Raw genomic sequence first — 13,127 nt, 5'->3', positions numbered from 1 at the left:
ACATACTTGGATCCTTCCCATCAGACGAGAAAGAACATCTGGGCTGAAAGGCTCCATTAGAAGAGCAATGTGGGATGGTGCTGTGCTGACAACTGGTAGTCCGTGCCCTACATCTCTGTAGAGGACTGGAGCCCAGAGCATGCCATGGTCAGCTTGTATGTTGAAGTGAAGACCTCCTTCGAGGTGTGCATGTGCTTATTACAGATATGCCACGGTGCTAAGTACCCCAGGACTACAGGAAAAAATAAGAATAGATGCTGTATCCATGATCATGAGGCACACAGGCCAGAGTGCCAGCTGTGGAATTGAACGGCTCGGGTTCAAAGCCTGGCTGGGCCATGACCACCTGAATGACCTGAGGAATGGTCTCAGGCAAATTTGTAAAAAGAAGCGGAGACCCTGCCTGCCAGGGAGGCATGTGGTAAGAGGCAGCATCCAGTCAGGTCAGGGCACCGCGTCCTCTCTTTGGAAACCTGCGGAGCAAGGCTGGTGGTCCTCGAGGCCACAACGGCCACGGAGAAGGCGGGCCTGGCTCCAGGCAGCATAGAGGCACTAGACAGGCCCCGGGGGGAGCCTGGCGGGATCTGGCTGGTCCTGTGCTCTGCTTCCAGCAGGTCCTGGCCCTGTAACCCGGGGGACAGGGCCACTGGGTGCCAGCCAGCACCTGGGCCAGGCGCCAGGCAGGAAGGGCTCTGGCGGATCAGCCCCGCACCCCCAACAGCCCCACAGGGGGGCCCATCCAGGGCCACACACCTGCCCCCAGGAGCAGGATGTCCCTGAGGCTAGAGTCCAGCTGGACCGGTGGAAGGGTCTCGCCCTTTGCCCTTTGACCCCTCTTGTAGGCACCCTCGCTGGGCTCCTAAGCACTCCTCCACACCCTGGCTCTGTCACCAGCCCCATAGTGATGTCATAACTCCCAGGTGCCCAGTGTGCACTTCACCACAGAGAAGTGGGTGACTTAGGAGTATCCTCTCTGCTTCTGACCCTTAGTTTCGTCTGTGCACAACTCGATCAAAATGGGTAACTCACTAAGCAGATTTTGTTCCTGGTCCCGCCGCAGGTCCTGGCCACGCCACTGGCAACCTGCTCGTCTTGTCCGTGAGGCCTTCCCAGCTGGCCGGGCTCACCCCGCGGCTCCTGCACCTGTGCCTGCCCCGGGAATCCTGGGCCGTTTCCCACTCCTCTTCAACCGTCAGCGATATCTTGGGCCTTCTTTTCCAGTCAGGTGGGATGGCGCCCCTATGAGGCTGTGTCTTATCCCTCGGAACACGGGCACCCCACAGAGGGTCCTGCCTCCTGTGGTCTGGAGCCCCCCCTCAAGGAAGAAACCCGTGCTGTCTGCTCGCAACTCCATGATGTTTGGACACGTCAGCCCCGTGAGGATCCCTCCTCTCAGAGGCAAGTTTAACCTCCAACTTCCTTCATTAGATGAGCAGGTGATCCCAGCCAGGCTCCCCAAGACGGAGGTGAGGGCAGAAGAGCCCAAAGCAGCAACGGAGGTGAAAGACCAGGTAGAGACCCAGGGACAGGAGGACAATAAAAGGGGCCCCTGTAGCAATGGGGAAGCAGCCTCCACCTCTAGGCCCCTGGAGACTCAGGGAAACCTCACTTCCTCCTGGTACAATCCCAGGCCCTTGGAGGGAAACGTCCACCTCAAGAGCTTGACAGAAAAGAACCAGACTGACAAGGCCCAGGTGCATGCAGTGAGTTTCTACTCCAAGGGCCATGGAGTTGCCAGTTCACACAGCCCTGCCGGAGGCATCCTTCCCTTTGGGAAGCCTGACCCAGTTCCAACAGTGCTCCCTGCCCCAGTTCCGAGCTGCTCCCTGTGGCCAGAGGAGGCAGCCTTGAAGGTGCTGGGAAAAGACCACCTGCCCGGCTCTCCAGGCTTGCTGATGGTGGGGGAGGACATGCAGCCCAGGGATCCCGCAGCTCTTGGATCAAGTAGGTCTTCTCTACCCAGAGCTGTCGGCCACAGGTCCCGCAGTTCCCGCAAAAGAAAACTGTCAGGGCCACCGCTGCAGCTGCAACCGACCCCTCCCCTGCAACTGAGGTGGGATAGAGACGAGCGGCCCCCACCGGCTAAGCTTCCCTGTCTATCTCCTGAGGCACTGTTGGTGGGTAGGGCTTCCCAAAGAGAAGGACGCCTCCAGCAGGGCAACATGCGTAAGAACATGAGGGTGGTTAAGTAGAACATCAAAATCCAGGAGACGAAAACGGCTGCTTGAGAGGAGAAAGAAGACACGGCGGGGCAGGCATGGTGGCTCACGCCTGTATCCAGCACTTTGCGAGGCCCGGGGGGCGGGGGGGAGGAGTGGATCAGGAGGTCAAGAGATTGAGACCTGAGGAGCATCTCTGCCTGCACTATCTGGGAAGTGAGGAGCGCCTCTGCCCAGCCGCCGCCCTGTCTGGGAAGTAAGGAGCGCCTCTGCCTGGCCGCCGTCCTGTCTGCGAAGTGAGGAGTGCCTCTGCCCGGCCTCCTCACCGTCTGGGAAATGAGGAGCGCCTCTGCCTGGCCGCCGTCCTGTCTGCGAAGTGAGGAGTGCCTCTGCCCGGCCTCCTCACTGTCTGGGAAGTGAGGAGCGCCTCTGCCCAGCCGCCGCCCTATCTGGGAATCGACGAGCGCCTCTGCCCGGTCGCCTTACAGTCTGGGGAGTGAGGAGCGCCTCTGCCCGGGCCCTGCCCCGTCTGGGCAGTGAGGAGTGCCTCTGCCAGGCCGCCGCCCTGTCTGGGAAGTGAGGAGCGCCTCTGCCCGGCTGCCGTCCTGTCCGCAAAGCGAGGAGTGCCTCTGCCCGGCCCCCTTACAGTCTGGGAAGTGAGGAGCGCTTCTGCCTGACCACCGCCCTGTCTGGGAAGTGAGGAGGAGCACCGCCTCTGCCCGGCTGCCGTCCTGTCTGCAAAGCGAGGAGTGCCTCTGCCCGGCCCCCTTACAATCTGGGAAGTGAGGCGCGCTTCTGCCTGACCACCGCCCTGTCTGGGAAGTGAGGAGCGCCTCTGCCCAGCTGCCCACCGTCTGGGAATTGAGGAGGAGCACCGCCTCTGCCCGGCCTCCACCCCATCTGGGAAGTGACGAGTACCTCTGCCCGGCCGCCTCACGGTCTGGGAAGCGAGGAGCGCCTCTGCCCAGCCGCCGCCCTGCCTGGGAAGTGAGGAGCACCTCTGCCCAGCCGCCGCCCTGTCTGGGAAGTAAGGAGCGCCTCTGCCTGGCCGCCGTCCTGTCTGCGAAGTGAGGAGTGCCTCTGCCCGGCCTCCTCACCGTCTGGGAAATGAGGAGCGCCTCTGCCCGGCTGCTCCACTGTCTGGGAAGTGAGGAGCACCTCTGCCTGGCCACTGCACCGTCTGGGCAGTGAGGAGCGCCTCTGCCCGGCCCCCGCCCTATCTGGGAATCGACGAGCGCCTCTGCCCGGTCGCCTTACAGTCTGGGGAGTGAGGAGCGCCTCTGCCCGGGCCCTGCCCCGTCTGGGCAGTGAGGAGTGCCTCTGCCAGGCCGCCGCCCTGTCTGGGAAGTGAGGAGCGCCTCTGCCCGGCTGCCGTCCTGTCTGCAAAGCGAGGAGTGTCTCTGCCCGGCCCCCTTACAGTCTGGGAAGTGAGGAGCGCTTCTGCCTGACCACCGCCCTGTCTGGGAAGTGAGGAGGAGCACCGCCTCTGCCCGGCTGCCGTCCTGTCTGCAAAGCGAGGAGTGCCTCTGCCCGGCCCCCTTACAATCTGGGAAGTGAGGCGCGCTTCTGCCTGACCACCGCCCTGTCTGGGAAGTGAGGAGCGCCTCTGCCCAGCTGCCCACCGTCTGGGAATTGAGGAGGAGCACCGCCTCTGCCCGGCCTCCACCCCATCTGGGAAGTGACGAGTACCTCTGCCCGGCCGCCTCACGGTCTGGGAAGCGAGGAGCGCCTCTGCCCAGCCGCCGCCCTGCCTGGGAAGTAAGGAGCACCTCTGCCCAGCCGCCGCCCTGTCTGGGAAGTAAGGAGCGCCTCTGCCTGGCCGCCGTCCTGTCTGCGAAGTGAGGAGTGCCTCTGCCCGGCCTCCTCACCGTCTGGGAAATGAGGAGCGCCTCTGCCTGGCCGCCGTCCTGTCTGCGAAGTGAGGAGTGCCTCTGCCCGGCCTCCTCACTGTCTGGGAAGTGAGGAGCGCCTCTGCCCAGCCGCCGCCCTATCTGGGAATCGACGAGCGCCTCTGCCCGGTCGCCTTACAGTCTGGGGAGTGAGGAGCGCCTCTGCCCGGGCCCTGCCCCGTCTGGGCAGTGAGGAGTGCCTCTGCCAGGCCGCCGCCCTGTCTGGGAAGTGAGGAGCGCCTCTGCCCGGCTGCCGTCCTGTCCGCAAAGCGAGGAGTGCCTCTGCCCGGCCCCCTTACAGTCTGGGAAGTGAGGAGCGCTTCTGCCTGACCACCGCCCTGTCTGGGAAGTGAGGAGGAGCACCGCCTCTGCCCGGCTGCCGTCCTGTCTGCAAAGCGAGGAGTGCCTCTGCCCGGCCCCCTTACAATCTGGGAAGTGAGGCGCGCTTCTGCCTGACCACCGCCCTGTCTGGGAAGTGAGGAGCGCCTCTGCCCAGCTGCCCACCGTCTGGGAATTGAGGAGGAGCACCGCCTCTGCCCGGCCTCCACCCCATCTGGGAAGTGACGAGTACCTCTGCCCGGCCGCCTCACGGTCTGGGAAGCGAGGAGCGCCTCTGCCCACCCGCCGCCCTGCCTGGGAAGTGAGGAGCACCTCTGCCCAGCCGCCGCCCTGTCTGGGAAGTAAGGAGCGCCTCTGCCTGGCCGCCGTCCTGTCTGCGAAGTGAGGAGTGCCTCTGCCCGGCCTCCTCACCGTCTGGGAAATGAGGAGCGCCTCTGCCCGGCTGCTCCACTGTCTGGGAAGTGAGGAGCACCTCTGCCTGGCCACTGCACCGTCTGGGCAGTGAGGAGCGCCTCTGCCCGGCCCCCGCCCTATCTGGGAATCGACGAGCGCCTCTGCCCGGTCGCCTTACAGTCTGGGGAGTGAGGAGCGCCTCTGCCCGGGCCCTGCCCCGTCTGGGCAGTGAGGAGTGCCTCTGCCAGGCCGCCGCCCTGTCTGGGAAGTGAGGAGCGCCTCTGCCCGGCTGCCGTCCTGTCTGCAAAGCGAGGAGTGTCTCTGCCCGGCCCCCTTACAGTCTGGGAAGTGAGGAGCGCTTCTGCCTGACCACCGCCCTGTCTGGGAAGTGAGGAGGAGCACCGCCTCTGCCCGGCTGCCGTCCTGTCTGCAAAGCGAGGAGTGCCTCTGCCCGGCCCCCTTACAATCTGGGAAGTGAGGCGCGCTTCTGCCTGACCACCGCCCTGTCTGGGAAGTGAGGAGCGCCTCTGCCCAGCCGCCGCCCTGCCTGGGAAGTGAGGAGCGCCTCTGCCCAGCCGCCGCCCTGTCTGGGAAGTAAGGAGCGCCTCTGCCTGGCCGCCGTCCTGTCTGCGAAGTGAGGAGCGCCTCTGCCCGGCCTCCTCACCGTCTGGGAAGTGAGGAGCGCCTCTGCCCGGCTGCTCCACTGTCTGGGAAGTGAGGAGCACCTCTGCCTGGCCACTGCACCGTCTGGGCAGTGAGGAGCGCCTCTGCCCGGCCCCCGCCCTATCTGGGAATCGACGAGCGCCTCTGCCCGGTCGCCTTACAGTCTGGGGAGTGAGGAGCGCCTCTGCCCGGGCCCTGCCCCGTCTGGGCAGTGAGGAGTGCCTCTGCCAGGCCGCCGCCCTGTCTGGGAAGTGAGGAGCGCCTCTGCCCGGCTGCCGTCCTGTCCGCAAAGCGAGGAGTGCCTCTGCCCGGCCCCCTTACAGTCTGGGAAGTGAGGAGCGCTTCTGCCTGACCACCGCCCTGTCTGGGAAGTGAGGAGGAGCACCGCCTCTGCCCGGCTGCCGTCCTGTCTGCAAAGCGAGGAGTGCCTCTGCCCGGTCCCCTTACAATCTGGGAAGTGAGGCGCGCTTCTGCCTGACCACCGCCCTGTCTGGGAAGTGAGGAGCGCCCCTGCCCAGCTGCCCACCGTCTGGGAATTGAGGAGGAGCACCGCCTCTGCCCGGCCTCCACCCCATCTGGGAAGTGACGAGTACCTCTGCCCGGCCGCCTCACGGTCTGAGAAGCGAGGAGCGCCTCTGCCCAGCCGCCGCCCTGCCTGGGAAGTGAGGAGCGCCTCTGCCCAGCCGCCGCCCTGTCTGGGAAGTAAGGAGCGCCTCTGCCTGGCCGCCGTCCTGTCTGCGAAGTGAGGAGCGCCTCTGCCCGGCCTCCTCACCGTCTGGGAAATGAGGAGCGCCTCTGCCCGGCTGCTCCACTGTCTGGGAAGTGAGGAGCACCTCTGCCTGGCCACTGCACCGTCTGGGCAGTGAGGAGCGCCTCTGCCCGGCCCCCGCCCTATCTGGGAATCGACGAGCGCCTCTGCCCGGTCGCCTTACAGTCTGGGGAGTGAGGAGCGCCTCTGCCCGGGCCCTGCCCCGTCTGGGCAGTGAGGAGTGCCTCTGCCAGGCCGCCGCCCTGTCTGGGAAGTGAGGAGCGCCTCTGCCCGGCTGCCGTCCTGTCTGCAAAGCGAGGAGTGCCTCTGCCCGGCCCCCTTACAGTCTGGGAAGTGAGGAGCGCTTCTGCCTGACCACCGCCCTGTCTGGGAAGTGAGGAGGAGCACCGCCTCTGCCCGGCTGCCGTCCTGTCTGCAAAGCGAGGAGTGCCTCTGCCCGGCCCCCTTACAATCTGGGAAGTGAGGGGCGCTTCTGCCCGACCACCGCCCTGTCTGGGAAGTGAGGAGCGCCTCTGCCCAGCTGCCCACCGTCTGGGAATTGAGGAGGAGCACCGCCTCTGCCCGGCCTCCACCCCATCTGGGAAGTGACGAGTACCTCTGCCCGGCCGCCTCACGGTCTGGGAAGCGAGGAGCGCCTCTGCCCAGCCGCCGCCCTGCCTGGGAAGTGAGGAGCACCTCTGCCCAGCCGCCGCCCTGTCTGGGAAGTAAGGAGCGCCTCTGCCTGGCCGCCGTCCTGTCTGCGAAGTGAGGAGTGCCTCTGCCCGGCCTCCTCACCGTCTGGGAAATGAGGAGCGCCTCTGCCTGGCCGCCGTCCTGTCTGCGAAGTGAGGAGTGCCTCTGCCCGGCCTCCTCACCGTCTGGGAAGTGAGGAGCGCCTCTGCCCAGCCGCCGCCCTATCTGGGAATCGACGAGCGCCTCTGCCCGGTCGCCTTACAGTCTGGGGAGTGAGGAGCGCCTCTGCCCGGGTCCTGCCCCGTCTGGGCAGTGAGGAGTGCCTCTGCCAGGCCGCCGCCCTGTCTGGGAAGTGAGGAGCGCCTCTGCCCGGCTGCCGTCCTGTCTGCAAAGCGAGGAGTGCCTCTGCCCGGCCCCCTTACAGTCTGGGAAGTGAGGAGCGCTTCTGCCTGACCACCGCCCTGTCTGGGAAGTGAGGAGGAGCACCGCCTCTGCCCGGCTGCCGTCCTGTCTGCAAAGCGAGGAGTGCCTCTGCCCGGCCCCCTTACAATCTGGGAAGTGAGGCGCGCTTCTGCCTGACCACCGCCCTGTCTGGGAAGTGAGGAGCGCCTCTGCCCAGCTGCCCACCGTCTGGGAATTGAGGAGGAGCACCGCCTCTGCCCGGCCTCCACCCCATCTGGGAAGTGACGAGTACCTCTGCCCGGCCGCCTCACGGTCTGGGAAGCGAGGAGCGCCTCTGCCCAGCCGCCGCCCTGCCTGGGAAGTGAGGAGCACCTCTGCCCAGCCGCCGCCCTGTCTGGGAAGTAAGGAGCGCCTCTGCCTGGCCGCCGTCCTGTCTGCAAAGTGAGGAGTGCCTCTGCCCGGCCTCCTCACCGTCTGGGAAATGAGGAGCGCCTCTGCCTGGCCGCCGTCCTGTCTGCGAAGTGAGGAGTGCCTCTGCCCGGCCTCCTCACCGTCTGGGAAGTGAGGAGCGCTTCTGCCCAGCCGCCGCCCTGTGTGGAAAGTGAGAAGCACCTCTGCCCGGCCCCCTCACCGTTTGTAAGGGAGGAGCGCCTCTGCCAAGCCCCTGCACCGTCTGGGAAGTCAGAAGCGCCTTGCCCGGCCCCCTCACCATCTGGGAAGTGAGGAGCGTTCTCTGCCCGGCTGCTGTGCAACCTTCCAAGTGTGAAGTGACAGCCTTGTGTGGGATCTCTCTGCCCTCCCCAAGTCTGCATTTTCGACATTAGAGTTTACTTTTTAATTAAAAAAAAAGGAGATCGAGATCATTCTGGCCAACATGGTGAAACTCTGTCTCTACTGAAAATACAAAAATTAGGCGGGCATGGTGGCCCGTGCCTGTAGTCCCAGCTACTCGGGAGGCTGAGGCAGGAGAATGGCTTGAACCTGGGAGGTGGAGGGTGCAGTGAGCCGAGATCGCACCACTGCACTCCAGCCTGGTGACAGAGCAAGACTCCGTCTCAAAAAAAAAAAAAGTAAGACATGGCAAACTGCAGTGCCACCCAGCCTGCCCCTGCTGTCTCCACACCTGCTGAGACTCCCTGCCCCTGGCCACCTACACTTCACAGATCCCAGCTCCTCGTCCTACTCTGATTCGGCCCACGGTGCTGTTGGGCCCCTCATTTTGCCCGTCCCTCCACACCTTCTCCCACACCAAGAATTGAGTAAAATTTGATATCCATAATTCCTAACTCTTCCCTGGCTCTTCCCACTGACCTTGCCCCCATTTTGGGGGTTCCACCTAATGAGAAAGGAGGCTGCTGTCATTCAGCTGCGTTTCAGTGCCTCTGACCTCTGACCCCTGCCCCACACCTCCTAGCCCCACATCTTTCTCCTTCCAGCCTCCCCTCAGAAGGGAGCCTCCTACACCCACATGTGTGCATTCCTCTCCTCCTCTTTCCTCCCCCGCTCCTCTTCCAGCAACTTTACTATAGAAAACAAAAGACCCAAGTATGCAAGCAATATATGCCATGTAAATGGGTAGTGAGATTAAGCATCAGCAAGATACCAAGCCTCCTAAATTAATCCATAAATTCAACACACTTCTAATAAAAAACCCAAATGCAATTTTTTGGTCAAATATGATCACCTAAACCTAAACTCACAGTGAAGAAGGGTCAAGAATAGCCTAGACAATTTTGAAGAACACGGAGGTAGAAAGACACTCTAATCAACGTTTATTATAAAGCCGTGGTATATACGAATGAGTCTCTGGTATATGGGGATACGAATATATCCAATGAATAAAAATAAAAGCCAGAAATAGAACCTTTAGAAGGGAATCTGGCTTACCAAAGAAGGGAAATTTCCAAGCAGTAGGTAAATACTGGATTATTCAACTAATAATGCTGAGACAACTGACCATCATATGGAAAACAATCAAATTAGACCTTTAGGGTAGGAAACGATTCCCTAAGACTTCAAAAGACCAAACTATAAAAGATTGGTAAGTTTGGGCCAGGCGCGGCAGCTCACGCCTGTAATCGCAGCACTTTGGGAGGCCGAGGTGGGAGGATCACAAAGTCAGGAGATCGAGACCATCCTGGCTAACACGGTGAAACCCCGTCTCTACTAAAAATACAAAAAATTAGCCGGGCATGGCAGCGTGCGCCTGTAGTCCCAGGTACTCAGGAGGCTGAGGCAGGAGAATGGCGTGAACCCGGGAGGCGGAGCTTGCAGTGAGCCGAGATGGCGCCACTGCACTCCAGACTGGGCGACAGAGCGAGACTCTGTCTCAAAAAAAAAAAAAAAAAAAGACTGGTAGGTTTGATTTCAGAATATATAAAACTTTTATAAGACTAAAGAGATGTACAGAAGTAAAGAATAGAAGCTCCTCTTCGAACAGATCAGAATCAGAACAATAATACTCAGGAAAATATCTCCTATCACATTTTAAAATAAACTAAATATTTTTATGGCAACAGGCATATATGGTAAAATTATAAATATAAGCAAAGAAAAGACAATCACCAACTTCAAGACAGTGGTTATGTGTTTGAGAGGCAAGAGTAAGTGACGGGATGTGAAGGAATTTCTTAAGATGCATTTGTAATATTGTGTTTACCTGTAAAAGTAAGTTTGAATTAAAAATAGCAAAATGTTAACACCAATTAATTCTGGGTGGTAGGTATATAGGTGTCTGGTATCAACTTTCTGTATTCTTCATGTATTTCTTAATTAATGAAAATACATACAACATAGCAAAGACAGCCAAGAGAACGAAAAGTAAGAAATAGATGAGACACTAGAAGCAAGGAGGAAAGAGGCATAAGTGAGCGGTAGCTCCATAATTCATACTGTGGGGATCAACAGGTGTTGCCTGTAGTTGATGAATCCACGAATGGTAGTTAAGCATACCACAGTCTCTAGAATTACGAGGGTAACGTGCGACAGATTTAAAATCAGAAAATAACCAGATGGGTAAAAAGCAGGAGTCTGTTGCTTTTCATTTTAAGTGTTCGACCATTTGAAATATTAACACGTGTGCATTCTTGGAAAAAAGGGCAAACATCAATGCTTAAATTGGAGATTTTAAAAAATGCCTGTATCATCCCTAGAATAAATTTTTTAAAATCAGGAGCTTAAAGCTGTTACTCCTGGGAACTTCAAAATGTTTTGTTTCAGATAAAAAAGGACTACTACATATAAAGCACTATAGACTGCAGGTTACTACAAGAAGCCAAATACAAGTACTTCAGGTAGCAAAATCAATTTACCCTGAAACGATGTTGTAGTTGAGAGCAGGATGGTCTTTTGGGACAGGAGGAACAAGAGGTTCTGGCTGCCACTCTTCAATCAGTTCTTCTTTTTCCTACAGGAAAAAAAAGAACTAAAATACAATGCAGTGCTAATATTATCAATTATTAGTGTCTCTGCAACTTCAGTATTTCTTACTACTCTAATTCTACTAACTATTCTCAAGTTCACTGTCGCTCTTATTCAAGCTTATGTCTTCGCACTATTAGTAAGTCTTTGTTTGCGTAATACATAATGACCCACCAGACACATGCCTACCATATAGTTGTACCTAGCCCTTGACCACTAACAGGAGCTCTCTCGGCTCTCCTAATAACACCCGGCCTAACCACCGGATTTCACTTTAATTCTACCACTCTTTTAACTTTAGGCCTACTAACCAACACACTGACTATATATCAATGATGACGTGATATTGTCCGAGAAAGTACATTCCAAGGCCACCACACAGCAATTGTCCAAAAAGGCCTCCGATACCGGATGCTCCTATCATCTCAGAAGTATTCTTCCTCGCCGGTTTTTTATGGGCATTCTATCACTCCAGTTTAGCACCAACCCCAGAATTGGGAGGACATTGACCCCCAACAGGTATTCTTCCCCTGAACCCTTTAGAAGTACCTCTCCTAAATACGTCTGCATTACTTGCATCAGGAGTTTCAATTACTTGAGCCCATCACAGCCTAACAGAAGGTAACCAAAAACAAACAATTCAAGCACTACTTACCACAATCCTCTTAGGAGTCTATTTCACCCTTCTACAAATCTCAGAATCTTTCGAGGCCCCCTTTATTATCTCTGATGGAATCTACAGCTCAACATCCTTTATAGCCACAGGCTTTCATGGACTTCATGTTATTATTGGATCAACGATTCTCACCATCTGCCTTCTCTGCCAATTAAAATTTCATTTTAGGCCGGGCATGGTGGCTCATCCCTGTAATCCCAGCACTTTGGGAGGCCGAGGTGGGCAGATCACCTGAGGTCGGGAGTTCGAGACCAGCCTGACTAACATGGAGAAACCCCGTCTCTACTAAAAATACAAAATTTGCTGGGGTGGTGGCACATGCCTATAATCCCAGCTACTCGGGAAGGCCGAGGCAGGAGAATCGCTTGAACCTGGGGGGCGGAGGCTGCGGTGAGGTGAGATTGCGCCACTGCACTCCAGCCTGGGCAACAAGAGCGAAACTCTGTCTTAAAAAAAAAAAAAAAAAAAATTCATTTGACATCCAACCACCATTTTGGCTTTGAAGACGCCACCTGATATTGACACTTTGTAGATGTCGTATGACTATTCCCATGTGTCTCTATCTACTGGTGAGGGTCCTACTACTCTTTTAGTATAAGCAGTACCACTGACTTCCAATCAACTGGTTTCGACAAAGTCTGAAAAAGAGTAATTAACCTAGCACTAGCCCTAATAACTGACACCTTATTAACTCTATTATTAGTAGTAATTACATTTTGACTCGCATAAGTTAATACTTACATAGAAAAATCCAGCCCTTATGAATGTAGATTTGATCCATTAACCTCTACCCGCCTCCTCTCCTCCATAAAATTCTTTCTAATAGCCATCACATTTCTCCTATTCGATTAGAAATCGCCCTATTCCTACCCCTGCCATGAGCCCTTCAAACAAATAACCTTATACTAATAATCAGTACAGCCCTTCTACTAATTACCATTCTAATCCTAGGCCTAATTTATGAATGAACCCAAAAAGGATTACACTGAGTTGAACTGGTAAATAGTTTAAATTCAATGATTTCGACTCATTAGATTATGATAGACCATATTTACCAAATGCCATTTATTTATATTAACATTATATTAGCATATACCATAGCACTGCTGGGAGTACTAATCTATCGATCCCACCTAATACCATCTCTATTATGCCTAGAAGGCATCATACTATCAATATTTATCATAAATACGCTCATAACTTTAAACATGCATTTCACTCTAGGATTCATAATACCCATTATCCTCTTAGTATCTGCTGCCTGCAAAGCCGCAGTAGGCCTTGCTTTCCTAGTCCCGATCTCCAACGCATACGGCCTAGACTACGTACAAAATCTAAGTTTACTCCAATGCCAAAAATTATTATTCCAACAATTATACTGTTACGACATAACTCTCCAAAAACTCTATAGTCTGAATATAGCTACTCATAGCCTATTCATCAGCCTCATTACCCTACTATTTTTTAATCAACCAAACAATAATTCATCTAACTTCTCATTAACTTTTTCTTCTGACCCATTGACGTCACCTCTTCTAATCCAAACAGCCTGACTACTACCTCTTATAATCCTAGCAGGCCAACATCACCTGTCTAATGAATCACCCCTACGGAAAAAAACTCCGTATTTCCAAATTAGTTTTCCTACAAATTTTTTAAATTACAGCATTTACAGCCACAGAACTGGTCATACTTTACATTCTTTTCGAAGCTACACTCATCCCTACCCTAATCATTATTACCTG

General features: G+C 56.3%; 2 protein-coding genes across 16 annotated transcripts in view; one reads left to right on the top strand and one right to left on the bottom strand.

Annotated features, from left to right (window-relative positions):
• Positions 1-13,127, bottom strand: part of SPTLC1 (serine palmitoyltransferase long chain base subunit 1) — an 82,698-nt gene that overhangs the window by 65,297 nt on the left and 4,274 nt on the right. For 13 of the 14 annotated variants that reach the window (XM_055271962.2, XM_055271960.2, XM_055271963.2 and 10 more), the window contains one exon: positions 10,598-10,692. In XM_055271962.2, coding sequence (XP_055127937.1) covers positions 10,598-10,692 — 95 coding nt within the window. Of the gene's footprint in view, positions 1-1,029; positions 1,162-10,597; positions 10,693-13,127 lie in introns of those variants that run through there. The other variant, XM_063636254.1, reaches the window with a different exon arrangement.
• LOC129479214 (putative UPF0607 protein ENSP00000381514) lies at positions 911-2,246 on the top strand. 2 transcript variants are annotated; one of them, XM_063636261.1, is made up of 2 exons: positions 914-1,020; positions 1,429-2,246. In XM_063636261.1, the coding sequence occupies exons 1-2, from the start codon at positions 1,017-1,019 to the stop codon at positions 2,190-2,192; spliced, it is 768 nt and encodes a 255-aa protein (XP_063492331.1). In that variant the 5' UTR covers positions 914-1,016; the 3' UTR covers positions 2,193-2,246. The 2 variants fall into 2 exon arrangements, with proteins under 2 accessions (XP_055127953.1, XP_063492331.1); XM_055271978.2 differs by having other exon boundaries at positions 911-2,246.

This window comes from Symphalangus syndactylus, chromosome 3, assembly GCF_028878055.3.
Source record: "Symphalangus syndactylus isolate Jambi chromosome 3, NHGRI_mSymSyn1-v2.1_pri, whole genome shotgun sequence".
Classification (NCBI taxonomy): domain Eukaryota; kingdom Metazoa; phylum Chordata; class Mammalia; order Primates; family Hylobatidae; genus Symphalangus; species Symphalangus syndactylus.
Note: the sequence above shows the minus strand (reverse complement) of the source record. Positions and strands in the feature narration are given on the sequence as shown.

What these genes read in the sequence shown, in the direction of transcription:
- LOC129479214 (XM_055271978.2), top strand. Translation starts at nt 1,017, where the DNA reads ATGGGTAACTCACTAAGCAGATTTTGTTCCTGGTCCCGCCGCAGGTCC.